This window comes from Lepidochelys kempii, chromosome 7 (assembly GCF_965140265.1).
Source record: "Lepidochelys kempii isolate rLepKem1 chromosome 7, rLepKem1.hap2, whole genome shotgun sequence".
In the NCBI taxonomy this organism is placed as follows: domain Eukaryota; kingdom Metazoa; phylum Chordata; order Testudines; family Cheloniidae; genus Lepidochelys; species Lepidochelys kempii.
Genome location: NC_133262.1, coordinates 55,056,539 through 55,075,825, shown reverse-complemented (window position 1 = coordinate 55,075,825; position 19,287 = coordinate 55,056,539). Strand labels below are relative to the sequence as shown.

Here is a 19,287-nt window from a genome sequence, read left to right as displayed (position 1 = left end):
TCCTCCCCTCCTTAGACGGTGCTTAGTCAAACCACACAAATTTAGCAGGCTCCCCAGGACTCCCATGCTTATCCAACCCCCCTCCCCTTCTTCCCCGTCCTCTGACTGCCCCCCGGGACCCTCCATCCCTTATCCAACGCCCCGGCCCCCTTACCATGCCACTCAGAGCAGCATGTCTAGCAGCCGCACCGCCCAGCCGGAGCCAGACGCGCTGCTCGGCAGGAGCACGCAACCCCGCCACCCAGAGCCCCACTCAGCAGGAGCAGCGGGCTAGAGCGCTGCTCGCGCGGTGGCGTAACTGTGGGGGAGGGGTAATAGCGGGGGAGGTGGCGGGGACTAGCCTCCCCAGCCAAGAGCTTAGGGGCTGAGCAGGATGGTCCCGCGGGCCGGATGTGGCCTGCGGGCTGTAGTTTGCCCACCTCTGCTCCATATGCTTCAGTACTGTCCCAGGCTTACTTTACTCTGCCCTTCCAAACTCCTTTAAACTGCTAGGTCCCTTTCAGAACTAGTGCTGTCTAGGTTTCTCCCTCCCTTCAAATATCTGTACTCCTGATTATTTTTCCAAGTGTAACTTTTGCATCTTGTTGCTGTGTCCCCAAGTTCTTCTCCCTCTTGGGCACTTCTATTTTTAAGATTTGGGGAAAGATCTAGAGAAATCAGTTGTGGAAACTTAATTTCCTCTGATCCTGCTCAGTTTGATATTCCTTTATCACCTGGTGTAACACTTTAGAAGTCCATTCCTCAGGGAATCTGATGTTGGTGGCTGTGTAAATAATACTTGTAGTTTCTGCGTGCTGAGATTATGGTGATCAAATGCAAGGATTGCTGAAGGGACCAGGAAAGAAATTTTTCTTGTGTATACAGCCCTGCACGGTTAGCTGGGAATGTTGTATGGTAGTTTCACCTGCCTATGAAAGGTTAGGCACTGACCACCTCTGGAGGCAGGAGACCAGACTTGAAGGCCTAATGATTTGACCCAAAACTTCAGGCCTTCTTATCTTGAGAAGCACATTCCTTGTTAACCAGATCCTCATTGATTATGTGCTCTGGAATGTTTTCCCACAACCGTTTTTAACAAAATAACTCCAACTGCCCCCGTTCTAGCAAGAAGAAACTCTGGACAGTGTTTGCCATAAGCAGCAAGTTCAGTTGTTGTGGACTGCAGAGGTCTAGGCTGCCTTAGAAAGTGGGTTAGAGAAAATATGTGCGTAGAGAATAGTTAAAATGCTGGCCGTGGGTACTTTCCAGCAGCCCAGCCAAATTCACCCCTAGCAGAGCTCAGTTGACTTCCTTGGTGCAACACCATGGAGGAATTTGGCCCTCTATGTTTAAATGTGTCTCTGCCATGTGACTGCTGCTGCCTGGGGGAGGTGGGGGTGCTGGATGTGTTCCTTGTTCCCCTGTGAACCTGTTGGTGGGGGGGGGGAGGGACGGCCTGTGTTAAGTCCTTATAGCAGGAGACGCAGTTCACTGCTTTCCCAGCTCCCAGTTCGAATGGCTCTGCCTTGGAACGGGCTCAGGCTGTTTAGTGGGTTGCTATGGTTCCTGGGAGTTCTTGTAGGGTGACAACAGCGATGCCTCCCCTTCTTCATTCTTCCCTCCTTCTCCCATCTCCCCACCCCCAAAATGCAAAACACCACCTCAGCAGTAGAGCTTTTCCCTCCCTTAAGTTTGTGCCAGCTGAGCTGCAGGTTTCCCTTTCTCCAGTTGCACAGGGATGGTGATGCGTATCTGTGTGCACTGCAGAGGGGTGGGGGTGGGGTGTGTGCTGAGAATTGGCCAGTCATCCATCCCTTCATGTTCCTGACTCAGATTCTCTCCCTCTCACTTTTTTTCTCTCTGATTTTTCTCCTCTTCCCTTCGTCCCTTGCCCCACCAGTCTTGTTCTTTCATCTTGGGAACTATATTTCCCCATTACCGCCTCATCTTGGGGGCTGCACAGTGACTCTCTTGGTCCCTGCTGGTTGATGTGTGTCCACTGCACAACTCCAGCTTTGTGCTAGTTCATAGAATCATAGAAGATTAGGGATAGAAGAGACCTCAGGAGGTCATCTAGTCCAATCCCCTGCTCAAAAGCAGCACTAACTCCAACTAAATCATCCCGTCCAGGGCTTTGTCAAGCCAGGCCTTAAAAACCTCTAAGGATGGAGATTCCACCACCTCCCTCGGTAACAACCCATTCCAATTCGCGGCACTTGCAGCATCATTGGGAGCAGTGCATTATGGGCAGCTATCCCACAGAGCACCTCTTCCCATTCTGGTGCTGTGGCTTGTGGGAAGGAGGTGTGGGGTGCGGGGAATTCTGGATTCTGTCCCAACGCCCCGTGATGCATGGCTTCACATCCCAGCAATCCCTGTGTTTCTGTCCACATTTGGCCCCATCTTTCAACGGTTTCTGTGTGGCGCACTCTGTCTTCCCTTTCGGTCTGCAGGAACGGAGCCCGAACTGCTGAGGAGGATGCTGACGAGTCTCGCCAGCACGTCACGTTTATCATTCGAGCTACTCCTTAAGATCCAACGTGACAGTAAGGAGTCCGAGGATATTGAGTCGTGTAACGCATAGGACACAAAATTGCTTGTCTCATTCACAGACATGCTCTCCACCATGGAACGCCGCTTTTGGGCTCGGGAAACAAGCACTGAGTGGTGAGATCAGATGGTTCTGCAAGTCTGGGGTGATGAGCAGTGGCTGCAGAACTTTCGGATGAGAAAAGTCACTTCCATGGGACTGTGAGCTGAACTCGCTCCCACCCTACGGCGCAAGACACGAGATTGAGAACTTCCCTGCCGGTGGAGAAGCAGGTGGCTATTGCAGTCTGGAAGCTGGCAACTCCAGACAGCTACTGGTCAGTCGCTAACCAGTTTGGAGTGGGAAAGTCGACCTTTGGAATTGTGTTGATGCAAGTTTGCAGGGCCATCCTGCTCAGAAGAACCGTGACTCTGCTTAACGTGCATGACATTGTGGATGGCTTTGAACAAATGGGTTTCCCTAACTGCGGAGGGGCTATAAATGGGACGCATATTCCTATTCTGGCACCAGACCACCTAGCCTCAGAGTATGTTAACTGAAAGGGGTCTTTCTCCATGGTTCTCCAGGCGCTTGTGGATCACCACGGGCGTTTCATTGACGCTAACGCAGGCTGGCTCGTACAGGTGCATGACCCACGCATCTTTCGGAACACTGGCCTGTTCAGGAAGCTGCAAGCCGGGACTTTTTCCCCAGACCAGAGGATCACCATAGGGGAAGTCGAAATGCCCATTGTGATCCTTGGAGATCCTGCTTACCCTTTAATGCCATGGCTCATGAAACCCTACACAGGGAGCCTGGACAGCAGCCAGGAACGGTTCAACTACAGGCTGAGCCGGTGCCTACTGACTGTGGAGTTTGCTTTTGCCCATTTGAAGGGCCGCTGGCACTCTCTTTATGGGAAGCTGGACTTGGCCGAAGCCAGCATCCCCACGGTTATATTTGCGTGCCATACCATCCATAATATTTGTGAAGGGAAGGGTGAAAGCTTCACTCAAGCATGGGCCTCGGAGGTTCAACACCTGGAGGCTGAATTTGCACAGCCAGAGAGCCGGGCTATTAGAGGGGCCCAGCATGGGGCTGCAAGGATTAGGGATGCCTTGAGGGAGCAATTTGAGGCTTAAAGCCACCAGTAATGTGTGTTGCTCTGCACAGGAGTTAAGTGCAGTGGCTGTGTTTGGTACACTGAATTGTTGTGCTTGTTGCTTTCCTGGGCTAAGGTATATTTTGCTTTATGCACTAATAAAGTATGTTTTCAAAGTGGAAAAACTCCATTTATTGAAAAGAAAATTAATTTATTGAAATAAAAACAAAGTAACACAGCAATACCACAATGGCAAGGGGGTGGGGTGGGAACTGGTTCACTCACAGACTTGAGTATGTCCTGATTTCATACTCTGGAATCCTGTCTGGAGTGCTGTGCACTGAGTGCTGCACTTCAGGATGGCTGTAAGGCATGTTGAGGGGGGTTGAGTGCAGTGGGTAAGGGTTGTAGTTTTTGTGGGTGGATGGTGAAGCTAGGGGTGTAGGAGGCAGCTGGGGGCAGTAAGAACCCGGATGTTGGGGAAAGTGGGTTAGAGGGGACATGGGGGCACAAGGGAAAGAGTTTTGGGACAAAGGCTGCGGGGGGTGGGGGGAGTGAGCGTGGTAGTGCTCCGCCTGCATGGTGACGAGCACCTGGATAGAGTCTGCTTGGCGCTACATTATGCTAATCAGCTGATCCGTGCTTTGCTGCCGGAGCACCGCGTTTCTCTTCCACAGACTGCCGCATCACTTCCTGCAGCATGTCTCCTTTGCTTTTACGGGGCCTCTTTCTGAGTGCTCTCAGTCTGTTGGCCGGTGATAACGCCAGCGGCTGAGATCTCAAGGTGGCACCTATACAGGCAAAATGCAACACTTAACAGAGGAAGCACTGTACACACCAGACAGAGCACTTAAGGAGGGCAATCACAATCCATACAAAACCGTACTTTGCCTGTCCCAAAGCGAGCGCACGTAACCCACATGAGACCCAGAAATGGTGAGTAAGCACAGGGTCCAGGGGGACTGATTGTTTCGTGGATGTACTCTCCTCTGGGTTTCTGTGCCTTGGGGAGAGCCAACAGCTGCAGGGGAAACCTGCACTGTCACAAGATTCTCCACAGGAGTTCGTCCTGGAAGATATCTCGCTGCTGAGGGTGACCGGGGAAGCAAGGGAGGGTCTTCTACTACAATGCAATTTCCGGCCTGGCCCATAGGCAGCTTGCCTGTGTGCAGCAATGGTTCCCCCGCCCCTCACAGCACAGTGGCGCAGACATGTTAGCCTGACTGGGACAAGGACCATGTTGGCTCTCCCAGTAAACCTGCACAGGCGCTTTGCCCATGTTCTGTCTGAGACTTTTGAAGAGATCACCGATGCTGATTACCATGATGTGATAGAGCACATCAATGTGCTGTTCCGCATCTAGGCGTGCATGCATCCCAAACCCTCCTCGCTCAAAGAGCCCGCACCAAAGAACTTCCTTCCTGAAAAAAAAAGCCACTTATTGGGAACCTCCTCTGGTGTTTGTCCTTCCCCAAGCACTGGACGCCGTGACTGGCTGCCTTCCTTCTGGCTTGAGAAGAGCTCCTGGCTGCATGCATCGCGGGATTCCGGGGTGTCTCCCCCCACCTCAGCACCCTCGCTCGCGTTTTCATCCTCCTCCTCCCCGCTTGCTGTGCTGGGCTCAGAAGTGTCCATGGTGGTCGTTGGACTGGAGGTGGGGTCGCCCCCAAGTATCGCATCCAGCTCTTTGGAGAAACGGCAGGTCGCAGGAGCAGCACTGGAGTGGCTGTTTGCCTCGCGGGCTTTGCGGTAGGCTCCTTCACTTTAACCCTGCACTGCACAGCGTCCCAGTCATGGTCCCTTTCCGTCATGGTCCTTGATATGTGCCTGAAGGTATTGTAATTCCTACGGCTGGAGCGCAGCTGGGACTGCGCAGCTTCCTCTCCGCAAACACTGATGAGGTCCAGCACCTCACCATTGCCCCATACTGGGGATCGCCTGGCGTGTGGAGGCATGGTCAACTGGAAAAATTCGCTGATAGCACTCCACGCCTGGCATAGCAAACAGGAAGGGGATTTTCAAAATTCCCAGGGAATTTAAAGGGCGGATCTGATGGTTGGTCACCTGAGGACAGGGCATCAGAGTTCAAAAGTGATGACCAGAGTGGCTAGAACAGGCACTGTGGGACACTTCCGGAGGCCAATCAGAGCACATTAGGTGTCCACACCGGCACAAACGTTATTCCTCTCGGGGAGGTGGAGTACCAGGAGCGCTCCAGCCACGGAGTCAGAGCAGTCTAGGTGCCTTGCCAGTGTGGATGGGTAGTAAGGTAGAGCGCTCTTGGCGACTTTATTGCGCTCACGCACAAGTGTAGCCAAGACCTAACTTTCTGGCAAGAATACTGTAGGAGACCATATCAAAAGCTTTGCTAAAGTCAAGGTATATCATGTCCACTGCTTTCCCCATGTCCACAGAGCCAGTTATCTCATCATAGAAGGCAATCGCGTTGGTCAGACATGACTTGCCCTTGGTGAATTCATGTTGACTGTTCCTGATCACCTTCCTTTCCTCCAAGTGCTTCAAAATGGATTCCTTGAGGAACTGCTCCATGATTTTTCTGGGGACTGAGGTGAGGCTGTAGTTCCCCAGATTCTCCTTCTTCCCTTTTTTCAAAGATGGGCACTATATTTGCCTTTTTCCAATAGTCTGGGACCTCACCCGATCGCCACGAGTTTTCAAAGATAATGGCCAATTACTCTGCAATCACATCAGCCTCAGCATCCTTGGATGCATTGCATCTGGCCCCATGGACTTGTGCATGTCCAGCTTTTCTAAATACATACACTTGCGCACTCTCTCACACTGAAAATTGCAAGGTACTGTGCTTAGCTGGTACATGGATAATTGGGAACTGTTGCTAATTGTCATGAAAAGGAATGAGTGCACTTTAACCAGAATGTTTGCTACTGTCCCAGCTAATGTAGACTCGCTTGGCTGGTTCCCTCAGGTTTAGGTGGGAGATGTTGGGCTCTAGTCTGTCAAGACAGAAGTTGCAGAATAAAGACTAAAAGAGGAAACAAAGGCTAACTAAAACTGAAATGTCACGAATGTAACTTCTATTCAATGAAATACGTTTCTCTTGTTACTTTTAAATGTGTCTGTGAAAGGGAACAGATGCTTAAGAGGATATTGTGATGCAGTGGAGTGTCCAGAGAACAGAACCCTGTTTTCCAGTAGAACGTTCTCTTTCTGGAGTCCCTTCGTGGCAGGGATAGCATTCTCTTGCCCTCACTGTCCAAGGCTGGAGTTGTTACGGGTTTCTCTGGCCATAAGAATTACAAGAAGCACATGGTGAAATCTTCCTTGTAGTTTTTCATACTAACTTAGCCCAGCTCATTTTGCTCTTTCAGTGGCGATCCTTTGGCTGCATCCGCAGAGGCTTGGTCCTGTCTGAGGGGAACTGTGGGTTGAGATGGGAATGCATTGCTGTTCTCTGGGGCTTTAAAAATTCAGTCAGTGTGAAATGTTTGGGGCTTGGGGAGTGTGCAGCCAGCTGTCACGTATACAGCATCCTGTAACCTCTCTCTGTCAGAGCCAGGAGGGGCGGAGGGGAGATGCCATCATCCTAGGGGACTGCTTAGCAGCAGCAGGAGCTAACCATCCTGCTCCTGTTAGTTACCGCTCTAACGAAGCCGGTCATTAGCTGCTGGAACAGATGACTTCCAGAGGATTATTTGTATTACACACTTTAATGCTTTTTAATAGCAAAATTTTAATTAAAAGGAAAGTCTTTTTGGAAGCAGCCTGAGCAGCTGCAGCCAAATTCTGCGTGTTTAATATAATTAGGGAAACAGCTGGAGTGGGAGCTAAGCTGCCTCAGCAGCCCCAGGTTCACCATGAGCTCCTGGCTGGACAGGTGTGTTGTATGTTGGGAGCTGTGCTGGGAGAGTCGATACACCATCCGTTATTGAGGTGGTGGAACAGTTTCTCTCTCAGGCTGTTAGGATGGTGAGCAGGTGGGGAGATGGGGCGTGGGTGGTAGCCATCTGTGTCAGTTCATTGTTAGTTGCGATGTTGCAGATAGTGCTCAATTTGCCGTCTGTTAAGCCATGTGTATTTGTATTTGTAGCTTCAGCATCCTCTGGCTAACGTGAGAGCATTACTTTGGGCGAGGGAGTGGGGCAGGTTTTCGCAACTCATTTTATTTCACCTCTTCTCCTGGTTTGCTGACTGCTTGCCTGCAGTGTCTTTCTTTTGCCACCGAGCTCAGTAAAGTTACCACTCCAGTACATCTCGGCTGCTAGTCGTGGGGGAGGGAGAAATCCAAGACATCGCTTACTCCTTGAGGGAGGCAAACGCTGCCTAATGCTTGGCTGGAACCTGCCCAGAGGTGAGGCTGCTGCCGATTCGAATGAGCAGCTGATATTTATACAGCACTTTTCATTCCAAAAGATCTCGGAGTACTTCTGAGATCGTACCACTACGGCTGCTTGAACGAGTTGCTGTGCTGCAATTACCATGACATGGGCTGGGAATCTCCATTACAGTGTATTGGCTCTGCTGTGGGTACTGCGGCAAAGGCATCTCTGGTTCAGCAGCTTGAGTGGTATGTAATCACTGCCCAAAGTCTTGGTTAATGCAGCTAGGGATGACTGGTGGTGCCTCATAACCTCGTAAGCATTGAATGCACTTAAAAGCCAGGAAATAGAGAGCCAAGGTGTAGCCCTACCTTGCCCTACAACCCTCACTCTGCCCCCTGGAGCTTGTAACAGCCCCTGGGGGATAGCCTGTGTAGTCCTATAATAAACAGACATGAGGAATTGCTACGGATGTGTTTCGGTCCAGGAAGCGTGTGGTGTCCTACGGAATTGTTCTCTCTCATCTGCATGCGCTCCGGTCGCTCTGCGCTGTGTTAGGGTTGGCTGTGGCACGGATTGGTTGCAGCAGGCTGGCAGCGCTCATGCTGCGCTCTGAGAAGTGCATCAGGACTGTTCATCGCAGTGCTGAGTCACGTGGGTTGTGCTAACAGGAGCCCAACGGCGTATTGCTGTGGGGCTTTGTAGCTGTTGGGTCATGTGCATGACAGTGAACTATAAGGCAGGGGCAAGTGCAGGGTCCAGAGGGAATCTTTAGGGACAGGGTCACATGTGGCAGTGGCTTGTGCAGGCTGAGTGAAGTGATTGAGTGTAAGCCAGGCGTAGCCAGCTGGTGCCTGCTCAGCCCACCCTAAACGCAGCTGGTGCCTTAGTGAGGACACAGTCTGGCAGATGCACCTACCGTACCTGTGTGCTGCATCCCAGCACTGAGTCAGTTTGTGTTTAAAAGGACCGCGTAGCTAGAATTCACCAAAAAAAGGACGACTTGTGGCACCTTAGAGACTAACAAATTTATTTGAGCATAAGCTTTCATGAGCTACAACTCACTTCGTCGGATGTCAGCCTCCCGTTCCACAGAAGCTACAGGCTGGGGAGGTGTGAAATGATTAGGCGTGAGAATCTTTGGTTTGTGCCGATCGGATGAATTATTGTAGAAAGGAGAAATTTGGTTTTGTTTTTTTGTGATTGATGTGAATTGTGGTCTAGAGTGAGCAGTGTCCTGACCCTGTCTTAGTCAGTGTCAACCTTACACCAGCCCTTAAAATAGGACTCCCAACAGTAGGTGTGTGTCTGTATGCTTGGCCACTCCTCTGATCGTGCAAACATTTGAGATGGCAGCTACTTGCTTTCCTTTGATCGTACTTGCTCCCAGTGTTCAGGAAAGGGGTGAGGAGCCTGTGGCATGATCACATTACCCTAATAATGCTGTGTACTCGTCGTTCACCTTTTCTCTCTAAGAATCTTTTCCCTGAACAACTTTTTAAAAATATTGCTTCCCTGAAGGAGCAATGGGCACCAGATGCTATCTGAGCTCAATTCTGAGCAGATGATATCAGTTTGGGGGGAACAAAGCCATAGTTTGAGCTCCAGGAATGTGTTAAAAATGGGAGAAACATCAGGTTGTCCTGGGTGTGTGTGGGTTTTTTTGTTTTTTTTTTAGGGGAGGTTGTATTGCAGGAACTGTTTGCTGAAATGACCCCAAATTGCCATGAGACAGAGCAATTGAAGGCAGAGTAAGCATGTAGATGATTTTAGAGCACTTTGAAAAACCGGTAAGCTAGTCTCAGCCTTAACTATAGTGGTGCCTAGCAGCAGTTTAACAGCATAGCACAAGGTTACACTGTAAGACAGGACCAGAAGTGAAGAATAGTGTATACTGCAGAGGTACTTTCAGGTGGCAGGATGTAATTATCTGAGCATCTAGATGTCCCTTGGAGGGCTCTCCTCCATGTAGTGACCTGTCCAGGCCCTGCCTAGGTTGCTGGGTCTGACTGATTGCAGCACCGGGTGGTATGGCTGCAGACAACAGAGTAGCCAGGCATTTGTTACCTGCCCATTTGATTGTGGGTTATATGTGCATCACTAACCTATGGTATTTAGATTGCTGAAGGTACCCTTGGACTTGTGCACTCTACAAACTCGGTCCAGGGACCTGGTTACAATGCTGGTACAATTTATATTGTAGATAAAACTTCTAACTGTATTTAGGAACCAGTGAGTGAGATCCTTTACTGTGTTATGTAGCCAGGTTAATGCTCCAGTGCCTCGTTCCTGTTTTCTTTTCGACCCCACTCCAGTTGGTTCAGTTGTAGGCTCATTCACTTGCTTCACCTCCGCTTGTCACTGCCGCTCAGGTGTCTCTGGAGCAGTACCTCTGACTTTCTTGCTGCAGCGTGTCTAGCCTGGAGCTGGAGGTGTGATTTCCAGCTCAAGTAGACAGGCACGCGCTAACTCTGATTGAGTGAGCATATGGAAAATCGAAGTGTAGCCGTGATGGTGCAAGCAGTGGGATGGACCAGCTGCCCTGAGTACTATCCCATCTGAAAGCCTAGGTATGTACTTGGGCGTGTGGCTACCCTGCCTCACTGCTGACACTGCCACGTCTGCGTTTGTTTTTAGCATGCTGGCTTGATCCAAGCTACACAGGTATGTCTGCCTGAGCTAGAAATTACAGCTCCAGTGTAGACATACCCTGAGATGCAATCATGGGGCAGTCTGTGAGCATGCAGCCTTGGCAGGGTGGTGTTTCTCTACAGCTGCAAGATGCAGGCAATCATGCTTCCCCCATCCGCCTCCCCTCCCTTGTTTTGAAAAGAGCCTTTGGCTAAAACAGCCCTGTTGGGAAGAGAACCTGGTTTGAATTATCTCTTTGTGGCTACTGTATCTGCCAATAAAAGTAATTGTCCCTCTCTGTTAGCATGATGTGAGGAGCGAGAATGGACTCCTCAGGGAAGTGCTAGGCATTCATTAGTCTGCAGGAGTCCGGTATTTCCTGGGTGCCCTGGTTCCTTATTAATGCGACTCAAAGCTCTGTTTGTAGAGCATGCACTTGGATAGCTTGCTGCGCTCGATGTAGGAGGCCAAGAGCTGCAGGTTTGCGGTTGTCTCAAAGGGAGCGATGGAAGCTTCATTGCTTGAATAATTAAAGCACCATTGAATGCTGTGTAGGGAACAATCCTGCATTGCAGGGGGATGGCCTGGATGCACCAATCCATCTTTTCCATCTCTCGTCTATGATATCATGTCTGGAATTTTTTCTTGGCTCTGCCTGCCCCCAGCAGCTATACGTGAATTTCCCCCTCCATCTGCTCTGAGATGCTGTCACACCCCACGTCAGGAATTAGGGAAAGGTCCTGGGGTTTCTGCGCAGCTGTCCCAAGATGGTATGTCAGGCCTCCCCAGTGTGTGGGGGAGGAGAGCACTAGGCAAGGGTGATGGGGCTGGCAGCCTCTGCAGGACACCCCAGGGACCTTGTTAGGAACAAGAAAAACCTCCACTCTTGCTGCAACTTTTTTGTATCTGCCCCTTGCCCAGGGAAGTCTGAAGCTGAGAAACTGCTCTGCTTTGGTCTCTCTTGGACACGTTTGGAACTGGTCAGAGCCAGGACCCCATCTCCTGGTATGCAACATCTGCTCTCTAGCAGGCCATGGATATGGAGGAGAGTGCTATATGCTGGCTGGAAGGAGGGGGAGTTGGTCAACTGGAGATTGCAAGATGCATGGAAAGTCATGGTGAACTAAGCAGAGGGGATTCAGAGACCCATTTAACCAACTAACTAACCAACACCCCCCATGCTCTATCTGGAGGGCAGGGGAGACATTTGCCTGTTACGTGCTGAGTGGTGGCGGGAAGGGGAGATAATGTCGTTAAGCTGATAGGCTCTGGTAATTGGAGTTGCGTTGAAACTAAATCATTTAATCTCTACGTCAAAGCAGTAATCAGGCAGGGTGGAGGTTAATAGCAATATCAAAACAGGAGCCTGGCTCTGATGGCGAGACTGCAGAGTACGAGTCAGTTTGGTGGGCAATGCCCAGGATAGAGTGAGACAGGCTGTGTCTGGCTGGCTGGTTCTCTTCCTTCGGATTAGCTCACTGCATTGGCTAACTCCAGCTAAAGCAACAGCAAAGGCTCTGCTTTTAACTCCGGTTAGCAGCTCACGTTCACCCCGGGTCTTCTGCAGGTGTCCACTCGAACTGTGAACCTGAGCTAAAAGTAGAGTTTCTTTGTCTTCACTCGTGTCCTAACTGGAGTTAGCTAACCTGAGCTAAGAACACGCTTTGTTTTTTTGCAGTGGAGACGGACCTTGAAAGAGCGCTTCTGCTGTTGCATTGCTAGGGAGAAGCAAACTCATTACACACCGGTGGCACTCATGGGCCGGTGGGCGGTACTGGGCTGGGATTGAAGGGGTGGAGAGTTTTCAGTATATTCCCCACTCCTCCTCATGGTCTCTTTCCTTTCCTGCTCTTTCCGGAGCCTTCCCTCTTCTGTCTCCTGACCGTTGCTTGTTACGTTACTGCCATTGTTGGTCAGCCTGCCAGCGTCCAGTCTCCTCTTTACAGACCTTCCTTGGCCCTGAGGCTCCAGCTGCCACCCTCTCCCAGAGCTTGCAGCCTCAGCAAACTGCTTAGGAAAGGGGTTCTCCTCTCCTAAGTAATCTTTTAGTGACCAGACTCCAGGCTGATTTCCATCTGAGATCCCCAGGGGCCGTAGCAGGGAAACGGCTCTTCTCTATGTGGCTAACAACCTGGATTGGTGGGAAGGCTCATTCTTCTTTTCTTCTGTGCAGCCTTTAATGCTGGGGACCATTCCATCTTCCTAGCTGTGCAGGCATCTCTGGTTCCCTCCTGTGATGACTTTACTCTTACTTATCACACTGCTCTTTGGCTGTCTTTGAAGGTGGCTTTTCCACAGCCCATGCTGCCTTGTGCTTCCAAAGCTCCATTCTCGGCCCTCCCTTCTTTCCTACTGTCTGCCTTTGTCACCTGCCATCTTTGCCTTCCCTTTAACCGTAGGCATGTACACCGCACTGTCCGTGTCTTTGAGATGTCCTGGTCCATGTTCTCTGCCTGTCTTGGCCAACTGATGCTCCACTTCCTTCATCCAAACATATCAAAGGCAGAAGTGCTGCCCTTGGCCAGGAAATGCATTGTGAACCACAAACCTAGCTCCTTTATGTGTGTCCATGACTCACTTCCCAGATCTCTTCACTGTCTACATCCTTAGCATCATCCTTGATCCTGAATTTCCTTGTCCTTCCCACTCTCCTGGGTCTGAACACCCGTTCGTTGCCACTTCTGCAGCACTGCCCTTGTGTGCCACTGGCTCCACTCCAGCTCTGCTGGAATTTTCACCCCTCCACCTCTCTCCTTGCTTGGACTACTGCAGCACCTGTCGGTGACCGCTCCTGACCCCAGTGCATGGAGACTGCTGGTGCCTGCCCTACCACACATGCAGCATCTCTGGGGCCCCACCTTTGTCTCACAGCGTCACAAACGGAGCTTTCTTTCTCGTGCCATAATCCTGGCTGTGCTTTGCTGTTTGTAAGATCCTGCCCTTGACTTGCTCCCATTGATCTCACTGCTTGTGGAGTGAGAGCCTTCTCCTCTGCTGCTCTTGCCAGCTGTCCTGTTCTCGTCAACTTGCCTTCTCATGTCCAATTACACGTGGAAATCTCCCCCTGGAAATTGTTCTCCCCCACTGTAATTCTTTTGTTAACTCTTTTTGACTCAGCAAAGCACTCTTGAGGCTAGTTGATAGGACAGATACTTTTAAAAGCAGACTTGTGTTGTGGTTACTGCATATTTCAGCTTTAGCAGACAGTTTGAACAGATTTTTCAGGGAGAGCAACTGGCTGAACTGGATTCCTGAAACATAAGGTTTGAAAACCGAGATCCCGCATCTTGAGGACCATGGTGTGTCCCCTGAACTCTTTGCTTTATGCGCTCCTCAATAGCACCAGTGTATTGGTTCCGGTGCTAGAGGGGCAGGAAGTGAAGGATGCTCATAAATTATTTGGGATAAGGGATGGTGGGAGGGAGGGTTCTAGATTCCAGAGTGAGGGTGAAGGGGATGAAGGGAGCAATAGGTTGCTGGATGGGACTGGGGAAATGTGGTCATGGATTTCCAAGGGGGGTGGATCAGATCTGGAAAATGTTAAATGTCCCTTGTTTCTTGCTTGTGTTTTTACAGTGCGGCTCCATGACAGTATTTCAGAAGAAGCTTTCCACTACCTCGTCTTTGATCTGTAAGTGCCTCCCTTTAGCTCTGGTGCTTCGTGGCTGAGACAAAGCTGTGGGCTGCTGATTTAAGAGCAGAATGAAAGATCCTTGAACCTCTATTTCCTGCCGCCTCCTTTCCCCACCAGGACCTGTATCCCAGTTCCCGACAACAAGGCTATAATCCACTGACAAAGAACCTCCTCCTAAAATAAGGTTTTGGTCTCCTCTCCAGGGATAATAGTCACTGTGCAACAAAATCACAGGTGGTTTCATGCTGGGTCAAGGAGCTGAAGATCAGTGTGTCCTAGAGCCAAAGACTCATTGGACCTGACACCTTTGGAAATGTTGGCTGGTGTACAGTGCAAGCTTGCATGATTCTGTGTGTAGTGTTGAGCCTTCCCAGCTTCTTCTGCAGCGTGAACTCTGCATGTAAGGGAGGTGGACAGGGGTATAAGATGTGGGTGTGGAAAGGTGAGAGGGGAATAGATGATGCAGGTGCCTTGTATGAGAGAGGTCAGAAAGTAGGACAGAGAGGTCTGGGGGAATGGGGGGGGGGGCGTGTCCGGGGTGTGTGGGGGAATGGATGTAGGAACTGCCTGGCAGCAAATTTAGGGGTGAGAGGTATGTAGTAGGTCAGTTTCTGACCTATGTCTGCTATCTAATTTTAGGGAATGATGCAATGGTTCCAAGGGCGACAGGTGTCCTTTCCATGCCACAGATACGAGAGGCGGAGGGGAGGGAGGGCACCCGGTGTGTTTATGGCATCTGTACTGGCTACAGTTATGTAGTTCAAGATGCTGGTGCCCACCATGCTTGTTTGCCAGGGAAGTGGAACCCAGAGCACTGTGGATGTGAGTGCAAAGATGCCCCACTGTTTGGGTAATGATGCCCTCCCTGAACTGAGTGAGGACCTGGTGCTCTGAGGTTTCTGGCCCTGGCTTGCCCTCCCTCGGGATAATCCCGGGCAAAGATTCAGGCAGGCTGGCAGAGGACAGCCTGGTACCCCAGGAGCGAGTGTGTACCCCTTGTGCCTCCTCGCTGTGCATGAGTCTCCTAACTTCCCTCTGTCTGTCTCCTCCAGGGTCACTGGTGGAGAGCTCTTTGAAGATATTGTCGCCAGAGAGTACTACAGTGAAGCTGATGCTAGGTAAGAATCTGTGCTCAGACTCTCCCTGTTATGTGCCAATCATGTCAGACAGTATGGCATGTCTGCACATGGCTGTGTTGTAAAATAAATGCTCCCCATGTGGGAAACCCCTCCTCCGCATCCCATACTAATGCAGCCTTTCAACTGTAGCTGTGACAGACTCAGTGTAGCTGACTCAGTGTGGCGTTAGGCCCTCCTCCCTTGGAGACGTTGCTTGTCTCTGGAGGGCCTGCTGCTGGCGTCTGTCTGACCTGGCTGCTGGAGTGGGAGCAGCAGTGTGTGTTTGGAAGGGTAAAGCACAAGAGGAAGAATTGTTTTCAGTCGCATTAGAGGACTGGAAACCTGGACTATTGGCTTCTTATCCCAGCTCTACCAGGAACTCATGCTCGCCTTAGGCAGTTCTGTGCAACTGACCTGTGCCTCAATTTCCCCATGTGTAAAATGGGTGTGCTTCTTGTCCCAGTGTGTGTAAAGCATTCACAGCCTCTGCTGACAGGAGCTTAGAAGCACAAGGCACAGTATGAGAAGGGAAGCTTTTGGTTCTCTACTTTAAACGGACTTAAGTCCTGTCCCTCCTCTGTGTGTCCCCCACCTTCACCCCTAAAGAGTTGGGCTTCCCTAAACGAGTCTGAACTGGGCTCACTCCTGACATCTCTGGCCACCCCTTAATTGTTGGCTGACAGAATCCCATTTCTCATCAGTCCAGATGTGGGCTCTGGATACCTAGTCTGCCTCCAGAAATGGGGGCATTTGAAATGGGATCTTTTCAGCTCTGGTTTGGGGGAGGCAGGAACGGGGGAGCAGAGGCCTATGGTGAAGTTTCATGGAACCCTGTCCTGCCCCTACAAGCTATCCCTGCCTGCCCTTGGCTGGAGGGGGAGCTGAGTAGAGCCTGGCAGGAGACCGGAATAGCAGGTGTGCAGCAGAGAAGGAGCGAGCTCCGTTGGGGTGCCTAGATTGGGGTGATGGGGTGTGGCAGTTCTGGTGTGATGTGCACTCCTGGAGCTGCTCTGTGGCATATGTAAAAGAACAGAGTGTTTGGGTGCTCATTTGCCCCTGCTGTGGCTCAGTTAGAGCCTCCACCTGCTCCCTGGCTCTGGAAGTGCAGCATTACACATGACTCTCCCCTGCAGGATGTGCTGCAAGAGGCAGCTGTGTGCTGAAGGTGAAGGAAGTCCAGGAGGGCAGGCGCTCTCTAAGGGAGCGGGTGATGTTAGGATCCAGGAGCCCTTGGGATGTGTTTAACAGCTCTGGGGCTGTTGCATGTGTGTTTGTCCCAGACCAAGTGATGTTCCCTGGCTCATCCATTTAGTCCAGTGGGGGCGGGAGGTGATTGGGTTGTCCCCTCCTGCCCTGGAGGGGGATGGGAATGAGGAGCAGTAGTGAGGGACACTAGTGGCAGAGGAGGGGGACCCTGGTTAGGTTAAGGGAAGAGGAGAGAATGTGGCGCTGCTTCTTGTCTGTGCCTATGCAACGCCCTCTTGTCCTCTCCAGTTCAAGCTGGGCTGATTGAACCATGCCCACAGAGCCCAGCGTTTGCTGAACAAGTACAAAGCCCTCCCTTTCTAGCCGCACGCCAAGCTGAGCTGAATTCCAGAGCAGGCTGGGAGAGCAAGGTTCGTGCCAATCCGCCTCGCTTGGCTCGCCTGGGACACCTCGCACTTTTGCCATTTTTGGCCAGAAAGTCTCTCACTCAGGCTTGGCTCTGTTCTAATTATACATTTTTTTTTTTTTTTGTTTTGGGAGCAGGGAGATATTCACAGAATCTGACCCAGTGGTTTGTGCTGCCAATTCCAGTGGGAGGGGCTGGTGGGGTAACGATATACAGTGCAGCAACTACCTTCCTCCCCCCCCACTCCCCCACCATTTCACCCATTTCCAATCTGTAAGATCCATAAAGAAAGCCTGGGCCTCTGAGACTTGGAAAAACATCTGCTTATTCCCAATGGGGCGGCCTGCTCTGGCTTCTCCGGAGTGAATTGCCAAGGGAGGCCGACCACCCCGACTTCCCACAGACAGGCTCTGACTGCCTGGCCGCAGGAGCTGTTTAAATCTGTGCTCCTTTCCACATCAAAGAGGCTTCCTCTCTCAGTATGACACCTATGTAAATGCTGCTGCATCTGCTCCAGCCGGAGAGCTTGGGAACCGCTATCTGGCTGAGTAGCCTCCTCCAGCAATCTCAGCTGTGTGCGCGTGTCTGGTGCACACACTCTGTGGGTGTAACATTGACTCTGACAAGCCAAGTGTAAATAACGTCTTGCTCTTCTCCCTGTGGTGTCAGTGTCGAGAATGGCACTGGTATTCTGCAGGCTGGGGGAGTGCGGCAGGGTGCACTCAGCAGGGAGCGAGTGTTTTTCAGCTTCTAACTCCCTAAGTGGGATCTGTACTTAAAAGGCGCCCGGCTAGCGGGTGCGTGCATGGGGCGGGGGGGAGTGGGCGTGCACATTGTGTATGTAAAGTGCTTGAAATGCTGCTCTGAAAGCCGTGTCAATTGGCAGACACCCAGATTCTTCGTCTGGAGCTCGATGGAGTAGGCTGCTGTTTCATGAAAGCTTAGGCCAGGCCTAGCTGAGTGTTTCTGTGGCTTGGCCTTGTTAGCCCAACCCTGAGCTACTGCTTACACACGTGCGGGTGTATGTCCTCAGCTGATGAAACAAACACAGTGCCTAACGCCAGGAGCGGGGAAGGAGGTGGACAGGGAAGGGGGGGGTCAGTGGGATGGTAGGAGGGGGCAGTGAGATCCTGCTATCTAAACCCACTGTTGAGCTGTCTTTGAAACCCTGTTGCTAAGCAACAAAATTCCAGCTGTGGTAGTTTGGCGGTGGCAGCAACAGCTGGTGGGCATGATGGGGCTGGAGGAGCCCTTTGGTCGCAGGTAACTGCTGGGCCTGGCCCAGAGTCCCTGAACTCTCCACTTCCCCACCCTTCCCAGCCATGGCAGGGAGGTTAGAGGCTGAGACTGTGTGTAACCCTGTGTCTCTCTCTTTTTCTCCCTCTGCTCATCTTGAAGCCACTGTATTCACCAGATACTGGAGAGCGTGAATCACATTCACCAGCATGATATCGTGCACAGGGATTTGAAGGTACTCCACTACTCAGGAGTGGGACAGCAGTCAGTGTCATGGGCAGGAAACTCAGTGGCTGATGTCTGCATCTTGTGTTGCTGGCTAGTCGGAATTCTTGCTTGTGCTGGGCATGAAGGTTCCTGAAGCCACCCGTGTTCTCCTTGGGGTTTCCTCAGAGGGCGGTTGAGCTCCCATAGGTTGCTCAGAGGCAGCCTCTCTGCGAGGCAGCCCCAGGTGGGGGGAGGAGCCAGGATCAGTCTTTGGGGAGGGCGCAAAGAGGCTCTCTAGTCTAGGCCTGGTGTTTAGTCTGCTAGGATGAGTCTGTTTGTATAGCGCATGGATTTATTGATTCCACATTTGGATTGCCAAAGACCTGCCATTGGGCTAGGCCGGGGTCATGCAACATGAGTCTCTTGTGCTGGTCTCTCTTGTCGCTGGTCAGTAGAGCCTTATAAGTAAGGCTGCGTGTCTGTCACGGAAGTCACGGATTCCATGACTTTCTGTGACCTCCACGACTTCTGCAGCGGCCGGTGTTGGCTCAGGGGCTGCCCGAGCCTCGCAACCCCTGGGCCAGGTAGCAGCAGTTTGGGTGTGTGGGAGGGGGCTCAGGGCTGAGGGTGTTGGGGTGTGTGGCGATGCTTACCTGGGTGGGGGGAGGGCTCCCTGGCTTCCCCCCAGCATGTCCCTGCAGCTCCTAGTCGGAGTGGCCGGGGGGCTCCGTCTGCTGCTCGCACCCACAGGCACCGCCCCAGCAGCTCCCACTGGCTGTGGTTCCCGGCCAGTGGGAGCTGCAGAGCCCAGCGCTTGTGGCAGGAGCAGCTTACAGAGCCCCCCGGCTGCCCCTCCCCCTACAGAGGGAGCTACAGGCACATGCCGGTTGGAGCAGGGTAGGGAGCCTGCCAGCCCCGTTAATCCTCCCCTGCTCCCCCC

At 51.7% G+C, this 19,287-nt stretch overlaps 1 protein-coding gene across 15 annotated transcripts in view; it reads left to right on the top strand.

The window, feature by feature from the left end:
• Window positions 1–19,287, top strand: part of CAMK2G (calcium/calmodulin dependent protein kinase II gamma) — a 173,297-nt gene that overhangs the window by 81,808 nt on the left and 72,202 nt on the right. For all 15 annotated transcript variants that reach the window (XM_073352899.1, XM_073352890.1, XM_073352887.1 and 12 more), the window contains exons 4-6: window positions 14,117–14,171; window positions 15,227–15,292; window positions 18,303–18,375. In XM_073352899.1, the coding sequence (XP_073209000.1) occupies window positions 14,117–14,171; window positions 15,227–15,292; window positions 18,303–18,375 (194 nt within the window). The remainder of the gene's footprint in view (window positions 1–14,116; window positions 14,172–15,226; window positions 15,293–18,302; window positions 18,376–19,287) is intronic.